Source organism: Plectropomus leopardus, chromosome 16 (genome assembly GCF_026936395.1).
Source record: "Plectropomus leopardus strain MGB_pleo_1.0 chromosome 16, ASM2693639v1, whole genome shotgun sequence".
In the NCBI taxonomy this organism is placed as follows: domain Eukaryota; kingdom Metazoa; phylum Chordata; class Actinopteri; order Perciformes; family Serranidae; genus Plectropomus; species Plectropomus leopardus.
In genome coordinates this window covers 15,225,761-15,243,699 of record NC_142191.1, presented here as the reverse complement: position 1 = coordinate 15,243,699, position 17,939 = coordinate 15,225,761, and the positions used below count along the sequence as shown (strand labels likewise).

Below are 17,939 nucleotides of genomic sequence, written 5' to 3'. Positions count from 1 at the left end.
CATTTTTCATCATGGGACGTGGAAATGTTGGCAGTAGGGGTAATATGTCTAGTGCAAAAATAGCAAATTCATAATAAAAAAAGGAAAAAAATGCAATGTCAAAAAATAAGTTTCTAAAAACAGTTTCAATCTCATCAATCAAAAATCAAATCAATTTCTTCATTCATAAGTTCATTTGGCCTTTTAAAGCTATAGTATTTTTAAGTCTGTGAGTGTTTAACACTTCCTGATGGGTCCATGCACACACAAACACACACCAGCGACCAGATGAGCAGGTGTCAACGAAAATAACCCCCTGGTGCAGGTCACTGCTAGCTGAGGAAAGTGGTGGGCGAAAACTGGGAAGCAGTTGAGTACTCACAGAGTCCTGTACTGTGCACCTCCAAGCGTGGCGGGCTGATGACTGACCATGGCAGGAAAAATCTTCTTTCTCCCTCGTTGCCAGAGGAGCTACCGGGCTTTATCCGGTCACCTGGAGCTCTGTCTGGTTAGCTCATGTCGCCATGAGAGCTAACGTTAAGCTAATTTTCTCGAAAGGCTAAATTACACAACATCGTATTCTGCGCTGCTGGTTTCTGAGCCACTCACGGCGCACACTCCCGGCTCTTCACTGTTGTACAGTCTTAACACACTCTACTTTCTACAGCAATGTTAATTGCAAACACAATTTTCACATACTTAACCACATTTCTATCCGTTTTCTCACTAGCTTTCTTCCGGCTCCCGCTCGCGCTCTTGTTCAACCACACGCGCTACTGTCAAGCGCCCGCCCACCGGCCAATGACATCACAGGAAACGCGAGAGACTCTTAAACAGCCTATCACAACATACAATAAAAAATAGTTAAGCCCGGTTGTACACTGTTTACACTGCACCCACACTATTTAAAGCTGCACCACACTGGACATGTTTAATACCTTCTACTTTACCTATTTATTCATTTATTTATTTACTGACTATTTATTTAGACATTTATACATACATTACTGTTTAACTAGATAGTATATTATTTTACTATTTTTTATCAATTTTTATCTGTGCTGTAATCCTTTCATTTACCTTTTATCTACTATTTGGAGTATTTCATTACTTATTTATTTATTATATTTACTTATTTTTATATTTTTGTCTATAGGTTTTATCTTGCTTCTGGTGTTTCCTCACTTATGGTAGCATTTCCTCAGCTCCCGATTTTAATGAGTACTCTTATTTTAATTCTTTAATTGTACTTGTGTGTATGTAGGGTGGGGACCTCTGGTTTATTGTATAAAATACTTTGTGTTACAATTTTGCTTGTATGAAAAGTGCTATACAGATTAAGTCTCATTGGTTGATTGATATAGCGTATTTATATTGAATATCACATTTTTTCAAATAAAAATATATATTTAATAATCTACAAGAAAACTCAATGTGAATATGTATTTTGGGCCAGATTCAAGTTCCCTAGGGGCTACAGCAATAGCTTGACATTAACTGTGTTATCAGTGGGTTGACAGAGGGTTACAATGCATATGGCGATAAAAGCACAACACTCACCAGTAACATTCAGATGGGCTTTTCTGTCATCACTGTGATCATTTCTGACTGATGTATGGCTCAGAATAGACAGTAAAGGAGCAGCAGAGACGACACCATCGCTTTTCTGAAAAGTTCAGAGATTTTAGACTAGGAGCACGTTGAGCAGCCACACAAAAGATTTAGCATGGAAAATTTTTGGAAGGCAGCACAGCAAACCATATGTTATGGTAAAAGGAAAAAAACAATCACAGCCAGCGTTTATCATTCCTTTCTTCTGTAAATATTAGTCTACAGTAACTATGGAGGAGAAACTCATAATTTTTAATGCAGGTCTACCCAGATCTGTAGGACCTGTCCCACTGACAATATTTTTATACCCTTAAAAAAAACAAAGTCTGGAAGATCAGCTGTGAACTCAAGATGTCTGTGATCAGAGCCCTCTAAGATTTATTTTGTTTATTCTAGTGCACTAGCCATGATATGGTGCTGGCTATGGTCGCTTAGCAATGTCAGGGGCAACCTGCGTCCACATCCTTGTTTGTTAGCACAGAGTTTGCACCCAGTGCTCAACCTTGTGCTTTCCAGGCGGTTAAAGAAGCAGCATTTGTCTCAGCAGTAAGAAGTGACGAAAAGCTCATTAAAAGGTTTGTAAGTAGCCTTCAGATTTTTTTGTCAAATCATTACTTCCAATGTAAAGTATGAACTTCCACTCAAAATTTGCCCTACTTTACATTTTTCTTCCAAAAACATCTACTCTAGTGGGTGTAGTGTCAAAGCAGTTACATCTTAGAAAGCCTTGACTTGCTACCTGTTCATGCCTTGAAGGTCTGAATGAAAAATTGCACAAATAGTTCATAGCTCCAGCATCGTAGCCAAGCCTGATACTGAGTTTGCTGTGATTTTTTAAATCTTATTAAATTTCCAAAACTCTTGATTTAAAAAAATGTAGACAATTAAACATTCTGTTTAATAAAAAAGTAACCCCAGGGAAAAATGGGATTGGGTTTTTGTATTGATCTTTATTTTAGTCTTTGAGTTACAGTATTAAAAAAAACAACACAAAATACATACAAATTTGAAAATAGCACCCAAGTGTTTAAATGGCCATAAAATTACGTGTAAATATCAAAGTATTTTCACCTGCTGTTTTCTTTTGTTAGCTGTTACATGGTGAACAGGGGATTGACACGGGTAAAAAAACAAGAGTGATAAGAATTAACAACAGTAATATACTCCAGCATCACCAAAACAAGGTGATCACATCGTTAATGCACTCCAAGAAGGACTTGAATCTGGCTGATTTTGAAAATTACTGAAAATGACAGTTCTGCAAACGACAGATGTTGCAGCAAACTGAACACTGGTAGAGCTTTGAGAATATAAATCCAACAGTTTTTTCCCCCTCAGCAGGCGAAAGTCTCACAATGACGGACATGTATCTCCAAAGTGTGTTTTACTTTCATACAGTAGTTTCATAAAGGAAGCAATCATTTAAGTGTGGCTGTTCTTATGTGTCTCATTATAGAATGCAACATCAAATACAGAGAAGACCGTTCAAGCCTGCGTAAGTGGATGACATCTCCACCGCAATAAATTGCACCACTCTCCTCATATTTCATCCTTTATCTCATTTTGTTGAATCATTTGCTGATCTCTCTGTAGTTTCTGCGCTCTCTCACGCTGATTTATGAAGGTGAGGGAAAAAAATCCTCTCACTCTGTGGAAATGTCTTGAGAAAATAAGTGTGAATGAAACTCGAGGCATAAGGAAGACATGAGAAGATGTTTAGAATAAAAAAAAGCAGCAGTAGAGGCTGACAGATGTTGCCGCTGTCTTGTTATCCACCTTGCTGAAGCATCGCCATGGATTCCAAATGATTTTGTTCTTTCCATCTAAATCGATGAGGGGGCTTTGACCATTGATGGGATTGAACTGGATAACCTCATGCACCAGCAGTGCAGTAGTGAACTGTTAGAAGAGGGGAAACCATTGTGTTGATTGATGCTTTTCATTTGTCACATTGATTTGTTTGGGACTTGTGAGGGCGGTTTGAGCATGTGATGTAATCTTGAGTTCTACCTAATAAACCTATTTTATTTTATTGTATCTGCTGATTTATTCAGTAATATAACCAAATGCAAAACGAAAGCAACACGATAAAATCTGATTACAATCTCTTTTCCCTGGCAGTCATTTCCTCTGCTTCTGCCCCCCACCCCCCGCTCTTTTTTCTCACCTTCCCTTCATTCATTCTCACATCTCTCTCCTATATTATTCTCCTTTTTTTCTTTCTTTCTCTTATTTCTCCACTGTCAAGCACACTTTTCTTCAATAACAGCCTCACACAGAGAAGGAGAGAGGGTGATGCTGGGCTGAGTGCAGGGAGGGAGATGAGGTGGAATAATCATGCAGGAAACAGAAAAGCTGCCTGTCAAACCTTCATCTCCACCTCCTTTATATAAAGCCAGGAGATGTAGGGTTCATCTCTCTCCCTCTTCCTCTCTCTCTCACAAACACACACCTAGCTTATGTTATTTCCTCATGAGGGGGCATCATGCTCTCAATCCTGTTGTCAGATAAGCCCACTAACCCCCATCTAGAGCCCATCCCCCACCACCCTCTGGGTTGAGAGCTTTACCTCGCACTGTAGCATGTGGCTGCATGTGACTGCATTGCATGTATGTTCACTGGGTCATATGGCACATCATACTACACTGTACGCTACCATGCTGCCTTCTTATGGCAGAGGACTCGTCATCAAAAGTCACTTTATGGAACGGCTGAAGATGAAGACAGTCTGAAACGTGTCATGTGAACATCAACTGACCTACATGGGAATGTGTTATCTTTCAGAGTGTGTGTTCATTACTGTAGATTAATAAGTAACCCATGCTGTTCCAGTGAGTGTTTGTGTGGCTGAAATTTACTTCATTCCTCTGTGGTTAGCTGCCATCGACTGCAGTGCCAGAATTGGTCTCCTCCTTATGAACGTCCTTGGGAGCTTCATAAATTTCTGAAAACTAGACTTAGAGAAGAATATATACTGGAGAAGAGTATATAAACCAAGATAATGTTACTGCATTGCATATATATATATATATATATATATATATATATATATATATATATACATATATATAAGAGGACCTGTGAAAACCTCTAATTAGGAGCAGTAGTTGGTTTAGTGTGCTGTGTGCACTGTAAAAAAAAAAAAAGTGGGACAATTGGTTGCAACAGGTACCCAATGACAAATTTTGCCCCAGGTCTCCCAAACAGGTTAATCCAGCCCTGCAATTATTATCATTATTATTATTTTCTTTCAGAATTGACAACAAAGCGTGTTAAACTGCACTGGATGTATCAGAATTAAATTAGAAAATACAAGAGTTATATCCTGTATTTAAGACCTCAAAAGGTGTTTTGACAAATGACTTTAAAAGCATTGACATTTAAACAAACTAACACAATCATTTAAATCTTTTAATTTAATTAATTATTTTAAACAGCCAATACTAAAACAGCAATATTCTAAATACCAGTTCAAATAGTTCTCAGTAATCAAATGATGACTAGCAATTTTTCAATAGCTGTGGCAGATTGCAGTATTCATGTTATGTTTTGTTGTAATTGTTGATTTATTTGAAAACTGATGTACTGGTGCATCATTAAAATGATTCATAGATGGGTGCATTGGTACAGAGTCAGAGTAGACCCTCACCCACCCCCATCCTGCGCGCGCACACGCACGCACGCGCACGCACGCACGCACACACACACACACACACACACACACACACACACACACACACACACACACACACACACACACACAGAGTCAAGGTCACTGTTTCACACATCCATATATCTTCTCTGCACCGGCCTAAATGGAGGGTAGGACAAACACAAAGACACAAAGAGAGTCAGAAGTATTGCTTTGGGCGCCTGCGTGTGTGTGTGTGTGTGTGTGTGTGTGTGTGTGTGTGTGTGTGTGTGTGTGTGTGTGTGTGTGTGTGTGTGTGTGTGTGTGTGTGTGTGTGTGTGTGTGTGTGTGTGTGTGCGTGTGTGTGTGTGTTTGTGTGTGTGTGTGTGTGTGTGTACAAGTGTGCGTTCATTTGTGCCAATGCGCGTTGGAGTGAATTATGGCCTGCACTCACCATTAAAACCACCAGGGAAAGCACATACATAGCTTCATTACTCCCTTTCTCCATCTTTCCCTCCCTCTGTCCGTCCTGTTTTCCCCATGTTAAGTAACAGTGGTGACGGTGTGTTGGCTGGCGGGACAAAGAGGAGCTAATCTACTGAAAAAAAAAAAAGAGCAGATAGGGACGTGAAGTCATCATCAAATCAAACATGAATCTGGAGACTCTTATTAACATATTTCCCAAAGGTTTCCAAAAATGTCCAAGAAGCAAAATTCTCACATGTGGACCAACATGTCTCACGCTAACGCACCACGAGCCCGCTGACCACTTTACAGACAGGACGCTGCCTGGCTCTAATCAATCTGGTTAAATGTGGAAAAATTATCTCTAATAACTTCTGTGTGTCTTTTAATGTAAATATAGCATACACATGTCTCTTTGTCCTCATCATATGTGTAACCGCACACACACGTTTATGTGTGTTATGCTTGTGTGACAGTGAATAATTTCCCCACTCTCCTCTCAAAGGCCTCTTTCTCATCTGTGTTACATATGTGTTTATGAGTGTGTGTTCTGACTTTGACATGCACATGTGTGTGTTTATGTGTTTGTGTGCGCACGAGTACAGTGAAACTTGTGGCTTCGGTCTCTGACTTTGTTTATTATGAGTGCAGAACCCCTCACATGAGAGCAAAATATGCAAACCTGCACACATGATGATGAGTACCACCTCTGTGCTTTGTTGTTTCTGTATTTATTCTCATGAATGAATGGAATCGTCTTTCATTAAGAGATCTTAACAAATGGTTTGCTGATTAAATGTCTGTTTTTTTGTTTGTTTGTGTTCACAAGATCCAAGGAAGTCCAGACACAGAAAAGTCCATCACCATTAATCACAGGGAGATCATGACAGGATTTATGAAAGAGAGAAAAACAGCAGGGAGAAACAAAGGGAGAGAGTAGGAGGGTTTTATTATAATGCCAGAAGATGGCCAGTTATTACCCTGTGGTCGTTCACTGGCAAATATCACCCAGGAGGGATGGATGATCCTCACGGTGGAACAAAGGCGATCAGGTCTGGGGGAGGGGTGACAGCAGGATGAGAAGACCTCACCGATGATGGTGATATAGAGCGTGTGTGGCAGTTAATATCGTGCAGGTTACTATAGAGCTCCATAAAATGCTCTGCAGAATGTCCTGCTAAAGAGACACAGAGGGTCATCATGGTGCACATGGATTCAGAGACATTCTTCCCATTTTAGAATTTGTTGACAGTGTTTACTAGATGACACAAAAAAAGTGGTTTGGACTCTACACATGTGGTTTAAAAGGGAATGATCAGTAACTGTGTCTGTATTTTTTCCGGTTTTGTGTTCCACTTGGCTCAGCCTTTCTGCGTCTGCAGGGGTCAAAGGGGATGTTTTCCCGTGTGGTAAGCAGAGAAACGACACCATCCTGTCAGCACAGTACACTTTGAAAGACAGCTCTATATTGGCATTTCTCATCTGCTGCCATCAGGCTCGTACACACCTATGTACCTGATATTTTTCCACTACAGTCCAAAATAACAGTAAGCAAGCATGCACGGTGCAGCTCACAGGCCAGTTTCCAGGCTATTGTGTAACTGTAACAGTTACAGTATTTAAATGTCTGTGTACAGTGTCAGCTATTTAAAAGCCTGTTCACACCTGGAATTACGTAACATGTGTCTTGGGTGATCAGGTCACAAGTGGACAGCTCTAAGGCTACATCCAAACGAATGTGTTTTCAGTCTAAAATAAATATCTTTTGCTACATTTACACTTTGCATCCACAGTGCTCTGGCATTTCTGAACTCCTAACGCAGAGAACTTAAAAATTCTGTGGATTTCCATTTTTGTTTGAAAACTGCGGGGTTGCGTTTTAGTCTGGATGGGCGGAAACTGAGACTTTTGGAAAAAACTATGTTCCCCTCCTGACCAGGTCATATCAATCACAACATGGCAAGTCTAAACATTATAGCTAGGTTTCCATACCTTTGTGATATAATCCTTCTTGTGTGGGTACACGTTTGCCATAAGCATGGCTTTCTCAGGCGATGGACAACACTCCTGGTAACCCTCTGCACACACACAGTGACAATGCAAGGTGTTAGCATCACATGGTCAACCTTATCTAACTGGTATCAACAGGTTTAATTGTAACCGAGCAGTTTCAGAGTTGGTGTGTTTGTTGGTGCTGTTAAACAGCTGCTGCTGTGTTTGCTTGTGCTAAGATGGCAGACGTTGAACTGACCATTCGCTTTGACAAGAGCAGCTCCGAAGACCGTCCTTCAGCATCAAACCTGTGTAAGCAACATAAACTTTGCTTATCCTCTGAGATTCAGATGAACTAGGGCATCAGCTGGGTAGGCGCTCCTTCAGTGTGGCCCAGCACACATCAGCGTACACACTGCTGAATGTATGTGACCAACAACTCCAAATGTGGTCTGAGCAGTCAGATCTCAAGACATAGACGACGCATTAAATGCACGCACACCTGTAAATAGATAGCCACATATGATCTGATCACCCATGACACATTCTAATACCAGGTCTAAGGAGTATGTAAGTATACATCTTGCTTCTAAATTGGTTTGTCTCCAAATTGCAATCCTTACAAAGAAGATGGTTTCAGAGAAATGTCTAAAAGATCAAATAAATGGCTTGTGTATGAAGATTCATATTAATCATGATGAAACAAAGGCAAGTGTGCAGTAAATACAGTTGTTGCATTAGTTTTTTAAGAGAAAAACAGGAGCTTTAAAATAAATCGCTATCAATAAGAATTTCTCATAAAAGTAGTTAAAGTACCAAAGTATCAAGCTGATTTATCAATATAAAGTAGTGTTAAGAAAGCTTAACACACACCGTTTGTTATTTTCTTGGCTTCTAATAAAAGAGCATGCATGCACCATTGGTTGTGTCATATAAAATGAGCAAACAACATTCAAGTCAAAGGAGAAGGTTAGTTATTGCCGTAAATACTTTAAAAGCGTGACCCTGATGAACACACTAAAGCCTGAAAAAGAACAGAATCTGAAAAAGAACGAGGCGAGCGCTGATGGCCTTCACCAGCCCCCGCATGTGCTTGTTGAGAGATGCCCATTGTGAGTGCGCCAAACACAGACCTTGACGCTCACTTTTTAAATTGAACCTTTTTTTTCAGGCCTTACGACATGAGGATGAAGCAAATGTGTGCCACAAGACAGAACACACTACATTAGCATTTTAGCACCTGTTATGCTTCACAAATAGATTAATCCAGGAAAAAAATTAGGTCGAGAGTTGCCGGATATGTGTTTGAGGATGTTTATGTATGGTTAGGTGGCCTTGGTGGAAAACTGCTGCGCAGATAGATGCAGGGGAGGAACACGGTGAAACACAGGTCAGCACCCGCACCCGCATATCTATTCATAGAAACATACATAAGCTCCATCAAGATAGGGCTGAGTCGCCTGCATTTTGATTAGCATATAAAATGAGATGGACATGCCTCACTGGGATCTGACAGAGTGATGGCAATCTCTGGGGGAAACAAAATCCAGTTCCTCTCCGGGCCTGTATGAAATTTTACTCCTCACAAAGTGCGTTTTAATAAATATTTTAAAATATATAAAGTTCAACATGTTGGAAAATATTTGCTTTCTTGCCAAGAGTCAGAGAAGACTAATCTCTCTCCTATCTGTACGCTTCTGCAAACCATGAGCATGTTTCATTTGCATATTTCATAGGTATCATATCAACGTTTCTAAACGTATCTAGTACATAAAGTGGTATAAAAAAGTGCTAAAAAATATGACTTTCTCACCGAGTTGGACTGTGTGTCACCTCAGTGAAATGTCTGCCAAACTGCAGACCATTGATTGAGACCAACAAACAAAGCTGGTTCTGTTTTTATGAGCCATCACTGTTCCCAGCAGCTTTTAAGCCACCAAACATAAGTGTTTTGTAAAGACCTGTCACTGTTTTACCAGCAGCTTTTTAGCCACAAATTATGGGTGTTTTGTAAAGACCAGTCACTTTTTTTCCAGCAACATCTTAGGCACAAAATGCAATTGCAAAAGCAATTGTCTCTAACATCGCTGCATTTCATGCCAAGACTGACCTATGAAAGACGTTGTTTTTTTACAATCACTGCTGCATTTCCAGCGGGGATTGTGCCATGAAAAACGATTGATCTAAACCATAAAATCGCTGCACATCGCTACTTTTAGAGCAGGAATTATGCCTCCAAAACTGGGTATTTTAAGCCAAAACATGATCTTTTCCTAACAATAACCAAGTGGTCTTTTTGCTTAAACCTAACCACATTAATCACAGCGTTGTTAAAAAAATAAAGTTTCAAGATATTCACAAGATAATGACTAGGTTGTTGAAACAGCTGGTATGGCTCTGTCTGAAAGTAAGAAATAGTCTGTCATATAACTCCCTGATAAGCTACCTGGCTACTAGAATTATAACTTCATATTTTTATCTCATGGTGTCTCGTGCTGTACTGTTCACCTGGATGCCCATATGTTCAAGTGTTTATGCCTCCTCTTTATGCCTGATAAGGCGCTTAAAAAGCTCATCTGTGCGTAACGTGAGTGTGTGCGTGTGAGATATTTTATTTTCCATGCACACAAAGAGCGATGAGCGATAAGACGGCGACTGTCTGCCAGGCATGTCTGCTTTATTTAAATGTCTGTGTACAGTGTCAATTCTCTCTCAGTCCAAACAGACAGCAGGAGACTGTTGCTTTTGTGCACACCTCTGCATCTGAATAAACAGTGTGGAGGACACATCAATGTGGACAAACTTTACATAGATAAAAAAAAAAAAAAAAAAAACTGCCACGGAAAATGATTGCATTGATAAAATGTACTGACTGTGCAAGATTAAGTGACATCTATATTTCTTTGCCTTTTCCTCCCAAATAAAACTGACAGCCTGAACTGATAAAGTGAAAAAAAACTGCTTGTATGTAAGAAAAGTTACTGAAACATCTTTTCATATCTACAAAGTATGCAAAATACACACTGTTCTGCCTTGTCGGTCCTGTATGACAGAGCTCTCCTTATTACTGACTACCAGAAAATAACCTAACTCATCTTGGACTTTCTGACTACGCACAAAACTGAATCTTGCACAAGCAACAGGGCTAAAAAGTTAGGTGTTAAGACTTTTTGTGCCAGAGTACATGTCAGAACAAGCAATCTGCTGAATGACTGCTGCTAATTTCTGTCACGTTCTAACGTCAGCATGCTGGCTCATTAAAATGTTACTCAGATGGTTACTTAGATCACAGCTGGAAAAGCTGACTAAAGATTACAAACAAGCGACATGTTAAAAAGAGAGAGATAAGAGGAGATGAGGAGTAAACCTGAATAACCTCTGAACTATCAGGACTGTTATGAGTCAGCAGACAAAACAGGAACCATAAGTAAGCACTTTATGTTCCTTTTATGAAGAACTATAAAAAAAACCTCACCGTATTGGCAGACAACTTTTCAAAAGGTAGAATTTGAAAAACAGTGGAAATCCAATAAGTGGATTTTTTTTCTGTAAAAACGTCACTGCCAAGGTCAAGAATGAACCGTTATGCACAAAATATCAAACTCTTCAAAGTGATGTATATTGTTTGTCAAAGTTTGGACAATTTGAAAATCTTAAATCACTGGTTCCTAACCTGTTGGCCCTGAAGAAAACTAAATGGATTTTTTTTTTTAAAGTTCAGATTATTATTCAAGATACAAACTTTAATAGAATTTTACAGGATAAGGGTATAGTGAAGTACATTCACTCTCTTCACTCTCTGCTGAACAGCCTTGAGCTAATAGAACATTGGCTAAGCATCAGGAAGAAGAAAATGCTGAATTTATTTATATATACTGTGTGTGTGTGTGTGTGTGTGAGAGAGAGAGAGAGAGAGAGAGAGAGAGTCTGATTGTATAACAAGAACAAGGTCCTACAAATATCAGCAAAACTTAACTCTGATGCAATATTCACAGGAAATAAACTAAAAAAAAATTGCCATCACTATTTGGGTTACTTGTACCGTTTATCACTGTACTGTTCTTTTTATGATTTTAATATAATCTGAAATATCGATAAAATATGTCACTTGGTCAAGGGATGTCACTTTACTCAATGATAGAAAAGTCCACTGAACATTCAGCAATCTTGTTAATTCTTGAAATATATTCAAAGAAAGTATTAAGTGTAAAGAAAGTATAAAAGCACGAAATAATAAATAATAGATAATTTCCAATTATAAAGTACTTTTTAATACCTCTGTGCCTGACATATAGCCAATTTGGGCTTGAAACATGTTTTTTTTTTTTTAATTTAGTAAAATAGACATTTTAAAGAGAGCATTCTACAGTCTTGTGAAATTACAGTTTTAGACTCATCACCTGGACAGCAAAGATGTATTCATCTTTGCACACTATAACATTTTGACAATCAATCAAGTTGCACAGTCAATATTCCAGCAAAAAATGACAAAATGCAGTAAAAGCTTCTCATATGGTGGGATTTGCTACTTTTTTCTTCTCTTTTTTTGACAAAAATGAATATCTATATTATCTATATAATATCTATATTCTAGAGACTAATCAATGAATTGCCTAATCGAAAAAAAAAATGAGTAGATTAATAGATTAAACGTAAATTCTAAACAAATACATGTTTTGTAAACACAGAGAGACATTAAGTTTTTTGTGAGGGACGAAGGATAAAAACGATACGCTGAGGTAAAATCAGGTCAACGGAAAGGAAGAACGCGAAAGAACAGATGGGGAGAAGAAGAGATATCGCTCTTCAGGGGTCAAACAAGGACTGAACGGTGAACGGAGGACAGTACAGAACCTGTTCGGTGCTTTGAGTGCTCTCTGTCAGTCTACACTTCTGGACAGAGATGGAGCTGGTTGCCAAGGAGACACGCCACCTTCAAGCAGGACGATGGCTCTTACAAATCAAGCCATTCATTCCTGTGATGTAAGCAGCGACAGTAACAGTGACGTGAGTGTCCTATGAGCCCGTGTGCATGAGACTGTGTAGCTCCTGGTGAGAGGAGCTTCACTTCAGAGCCACCTTGTGCTTTTCTACTCTTGTTGCGGCTCCACAGGTTATCTCGCATACACTCGGACTATAATAGAGTCCACTGCTTAGCATGTTAGTGCCAACTGTCCTGGCAGTATGTTTCCCCCTCCCTTAGTGACAATGAAATCACAGAGCCCATCTTCCTCCTCCCATTGGCTGGTGAGCTCCATGGTGATGCCCTGTGATTGGGCATGCCCAGTGTGCACTCTCGGCCAATCAGGTTCACTGTATCCAAGAGGCTGAAGCATGTAAGGCTATTTAAATCCAACCAGAGACTCACAAGATTGTTCAGATGTATATTTCACAGTGCAAAAAAATAAAAAGCTAGGGGGAAATGGTTTACGAGTGGACGAATGTGCAAATCCAGGCAGATCTGATTGGCGTTTAAAGTGGTCGTCCCATCTAGACGGGTTAAAGAGACCCAGAGCAGGGCGTGAACTGAGTGAATGAACTTCTGCATCATCCTGAACCTTGAAGTTATCTATGAATATCGATCATTCCTTCTCTGCACTGATGCTTGCAGTTTGTGAAGCCTGAAGAGAGCGGAGATGGCAAAAGCAAATGGACAGAGGAAGTAAAAGCCGGAGGTCTTTTCTCCTGTACAACTGTGTGTCGGGTGGGGGGGGGGGCAGGCGGCAAGCTCCAGGACTGTTGACCAACTTGCGTCGAACCACAACTAGAGTGTGAAACTCTCGCTGACGAACACAGCGTAAGTCTGCGGCCATTTTGTGTCCACTCATTTTTTGAAACGTCATACTTTCTGTGACGACAAAATGGTGGACAAATCCAAATGTCGGGCTGCAAAATCCTTTTCAAAACAAAATTTGCTGCGAGTAATTGTTTAGCATTTTCATACTGCAGTAGATTATTTTGTGTTTTCTGCTCATATGAGACATTGTAAAAACTTTTGTATCTTTTGTTGAGTTGTCTTAGGTAATAACTATATACAGTAAGTTTCAATACAGCTGACATGAAAGCCACTTGTCTTTTACACATTATATTGCTTTTATTTAGCTAACATTTATTTTCTCTCACCTGTCGTTCTGTGCCACAGAGAGCAGACGTGTTTATAGAACAAGCTATTGGTTCACGGGATTGTAGAGAATGAGCTGTGTGTCTTCTACATGAATGACAGGAGGTGAAAGTGGGTTACAGCAGCTGCAACTGCTGATCCCAACTACAGCACGACCCCGATAACAACAGAACCGCACTGACTGAAAGTGTCTGAACTGTCGTCACAAAGTAATCGTAAAAAAGGTATTTTGTGAACTTAATTAAACTTGAAGTGTAGGCTCACGAAAGCAAACTATACATGATAAAGTCTGATATCTCTGTCACACTTTTTCCTGCAGCTGCACTACATTTAAATTTCAACATTTTTGTTTAACAACTAATGCTTGACTGATACTGTCAGGATTAAAAGGCACATTTTTAATGGCTTTTGTTAGTTTGTGAAGCTGGTTGTTTCTTTCTACACTGTGATAATGATTTGTGCCTTTTTTTTTTAAAACCAGCTTTATCAGATTATGGCTACAATGTTAACCACACATACCGTTTGCTGTTGTCTATATAACTGCTGTAGTGGTTACTGAAACCTGTTTAAGTTTGTCTTAGAAACTTCTAAAATGTATGACAGCATATTTCTGCAACCATGACTATCAGGTATTGATGTGTTTTTTTTTTTTTACATGTTGAGCTCAATTCATGAGTATAGGAGGCACATTACATTGCATATTTCAATATTTTGAATATCTTAATTAGGTGGTAATAAACAGTAGTACTTTTCCCAACTTCAGTTGCATTTTTAGTGTTGTCATGGACTTGAACTTGGACAAAATAGATTTTTCTTCTTCTTCTTTTTCTTTTTAAATTGTCCAGTTTTATTCTGGAGTATTATGCAGAAAAATGTATTTTCTGGGAAACTTGTAATTTCTGAATATTCTTTAAAATTTCACTTTTTAATTTTTTTTATTTGAAGGATTTGATGTATGCATAATGGAAATAACGACATTTTTGTGATTGCGTGCCCTCAATTTTAACAAGGACCACCACAAAATAGATACAACCTTTTTAAACACCTGTCAAATGTTAAGGCTTCCAAAAATTATCAACCGAGCAGAGGGCGTATACTTTTCAGGACAACTAGTAGCGCATCTGAATCTAACAAATTTACTGGAAATGAACTCATTTTACTCACAATTCTCCGCGCGTCGCTGAAGTTTGCATCCGACCTGCACTACTGGTAAACAGCGCGTCACCAAATCACGCGAGACTGCCGATAAGTGAAGCTCGTGCATGTGTCTTCCTCTGGTCAGCTTGCTACAAGCTGAAAACTTGACAGTTTTCATCACGTTTCGATTGTTGTGATCACTTTGTTTTGTCTGTGGAAGCCGAGTCTAAGACTAAGAATGATAACTGTCCTGAGTTTACCGGAGTTGATTAACGGTGAGTTTTCTGGTTTTCTTAACTCTTCGTTTAACTTAGTAAATCCAATCATTCAAACTCTGGTTTCTCTTTCCTGTTTCTCTCCGACTGTTCGTTTAAAACCGAGCTCATTTACTACAGAATAGAAGTTTTAAACTGATCTTACGACGAATAATAACCAGTTTGGCTTCTTGGGTGCAAAGATTATTTTGTTTCTTGGGTTTGTTGTCCAAGCTAATGTTACCACAGCGGCATTTGATCACCATGGAGACGGAGCGTGAACGCGCAGGGGAGACTTCTCACTCGCTCGTACTACAAGTCTCAAATCCACGGTTGTAGTGTTGAGCTTATTCTTGAAGTAAACAATCTTAAAACATTTTTATTTGGACTTTATTTTAGTTTCAACCACAGTGACACCGGCAGTCAGACAGCTGCAGATCAAGTTTTGGATTCTAATACAAAATGACAAACCAGATTATCCATATAGTTGTTTGTTTGTTTGTTTTTGCAGTCATAGAAAAAGTATAGGTGAACTTTGGGACTGATTTTGGCATCCAACAGATAGTGTGTGACCAGGGGATGACAAAAATACTATCTACCTCCTCACAGTTTTATGGTACTTGTACTTTCTACTTTACTGTTACTTACTTTGCCAATAAGGGTTTATGTACTGTCTGACTAAATGATGGATCAATGAATGAATGTGCCTACGTAATTCAATAAAAAATAAACACTTTCATTTTTTTTACATTGTAGCAGTGTTGTCAAAAATATCGATGTATTGATACATAATGATTCTGATTATTTGAAACAATAGACTTTGTCCGCAGTATTGCTTCACCTTTATCAGGTGCCCTTTCTGGCTCTCTCTTATTGTTACTGTTTATTGCAGTCTTTCTGCTGTTCTCTGCCACTAACCAAGTCATTGCTGTGGTCAAGTAATAGCATTATTATATTAGTCTTCAATTAAAATAATAATTTTATGCCCTGAGTGTAAAATTTCCCCGTTGTGCCAAAAAATGTATTGAAGATTTTTATTTTTCAAGGTATTATCAAAGTAAGAAATTATAGTATCTTCACTACATTTAAGTATTGTTACTTACTCAAAGGATCTGGATACCTAATTCATTTGTGCTGTCGTGCTTCAAATGTTGTTCAGTGCAACCTCAGGTGCATTTTACACCTGTTGTTCACTTTCTGTTCTGGCATTTTTTTCCAAATCAGCTCTCCCATCAGTGAGACTCCCTATCACCACTCATGTTATGAAGAAGTCAAACCACTGAAGAAGTCGTTTGCAGACTGTCTTTGCAAATCTCACATAGGCCTAAATGGCCTCTATGGAGAGAAAACATGAGATTTGCAGCCCCTTCATTCAACGGCGCAACCCTTTAAGGAAAACAAGTGCAGAGATCGTCAATGAAGCCAGACAGTCACTGCGAGTCCAGTCCACCCGGCGACCGTTTACTCCCAGAGATGGACACAGGCAACTTTTTGGAAAGAGCTCTGTCCGTGCAGACCGTGACAACAGACCTCCATCTACCTTTAGGTAAGTCACACATTTTAATTAAATTCTAATTGTTTACAGGCTCTGGGATCAGCTATAGGTCACATGGGACTTATAGGAGAAATGAGACTTTTTTTCATCTTTTTTCCCCACTTTTTAGTCTTCATGCTCAAAATTTTGATGCTCCTGACTCCAGGCCAGGTTCGGGGACTCGACTTTCTCCCCTGGACCACGTAAGTTCACTCCAACACAAACACATCTATATACTGTTGTTTAAATAGTATTTGTTGTTCGTTGTAATTGTAGGGTTTTATTTGCATATTTTAATATCATTAGTATTAGCATGAAAATTGAAAAATAGGATAAGGAGTATATCCGCCTCTGTATGCAAACATGAAAGCTTATATGGTTTTAATAAATGTGATTACAATGTTAATGCACGTAATCAAACACAGGAAAATGAGTAACCAAAATAAAAGCATTTCTTTATGGACCTAAAGAGTTTAATTTGTGGACTCAAGTTCTGGCTCGTTGTTCACACCATCATATTCCACTTAGAGTTGCAGGAATATACTGGTTTTAAGGTATACTATGATATCAAAGTTTATCATATCGTGTACATTTGCTTATCTATGATTTTTTTTTTAAAAAGTAACTGGATGTAGAATTTCACCTTTATTTTAGTTGGGTTTTTTTTTTTTCAAAAGGGATACTTTTTAATCATAACTCAATAAGTAATAAAATGTTTGTTCAACCAAAACGAACTATCCTGTTTTAATTCTCTTAAGGGTCATTCTGACTGATAATAATAATAATTCTGCATTACTGTGATACAGTGAAACTGCAATATTTTCCAAGATGATTATCATGACATTAAAAAATCTCATCCCGCTGCAATCCTAATTCCACTTAAATGTTTGTGTGGTACCAGAAGCCAACGTTTCCAGTCGTCTGTGATGCTGAAGATCCATTCAAGGCCTTTCCCAAACCTCCCGCTGACCCACTGGAAGTGAAGAGGGGGCTGCCAGGGGCGCGGGCTCGCCTCTTTCGAGCTGGATCTCTTACCATGTTACCTCCTGTAGAGGGACACATAGATGGTAAGGAAGGAAAATTATTTGGCTGAATCAAGGGAAAAAAATATGGTAGATAAAGGTAATTATTAGACAATCATCTATGTTGAGTTTACATTAATACACTAATTAGAGAAGGTTATAGACTCATTTGTTTAACAAGTAGAAAATGAAA

At 38.9% G+C, this 17,939-nt stretch overlaps 1 protein-coding gene and 2 long non-coding RNA genes across 10 annotated transcripts in view; 1 reads left to right on the top strand and 2 right to left on the bottom strand.

Annotated features, from left to right (window-relative positions):
• The window catches only part of LOC148186858 (uncharacterized), a 100,343-nt gene extending 99,328 nt beyond the window's left edge, over positions 1–1,015 (bottom strand). The window contains exon 1 of the long non-coding RNA XR_015779043.1: positions 362–1,015. This is a non-coding gene — a long non-coding RNA (uncharacterized LOC148186858). The remainder of the gene's footprint in view (positions 1–361) is intronic.
• Positions 1,016–5,476: 4,461 nt separating this feature from the next.
• LOC121955694 (uncharacterized) overlaps positions 5,477–17,939 on the bottom strand; it is a 25,986-nt gene continuing 13,523 nt past the window's right edge. Inside the window, exons 3-7 of one of the 4 annotated variants that reach the window (XR_015779039.1) lie at positions 17,623–17,770; positions 7,938–7,986; positions 7,679–7,764; positions 6,667–6,863; positions 5,477–5,819 (exon numbers count right to left, since the gene is read on the bottom strand). This is a non-coding gene — a long non-coding RNA (uncharacterized LOC121955694). The other 3 variants (XR_015779041.1, XR_015779042.1, XR_015779040.1) reach the window with 3 other exon arrangements.
• Positions 13,472–17,939, top strand: part of armc2 (armadillo repeat containing 2) — a 27,761-nt gene continuing 23,293 nt past the window's right edge. The window contains exons 1-4 of one of the 5 annotated variants that reach the window (XM_088089025.1): positions 13,472–15,211; positions 16,415–16,736; positions 16,855–16,927; positions 17,626–17,791. In XM_088089025.1, the coding sequence (XP_087945151.1) occupies positions 16,519–16,736; positions 16,855–16,927; positions 17,626–17,791 (457 nt within the window). In that variant the 5' untranslated portion in view covers positions 13,472–15,211; positions 16,415–16,518. Of the gene's footprint in view, positions 15,807–16,414; positions 16,737–16,854; positions 16,928–17,625; positions 17,792–17,939 lie in introns of all 5 variants that reach the window. The other 4 variants (XM_088089023.1, XM_088089021.1, XM_088089022.1 and 1 more) reach the window with 4 other exon arrangements.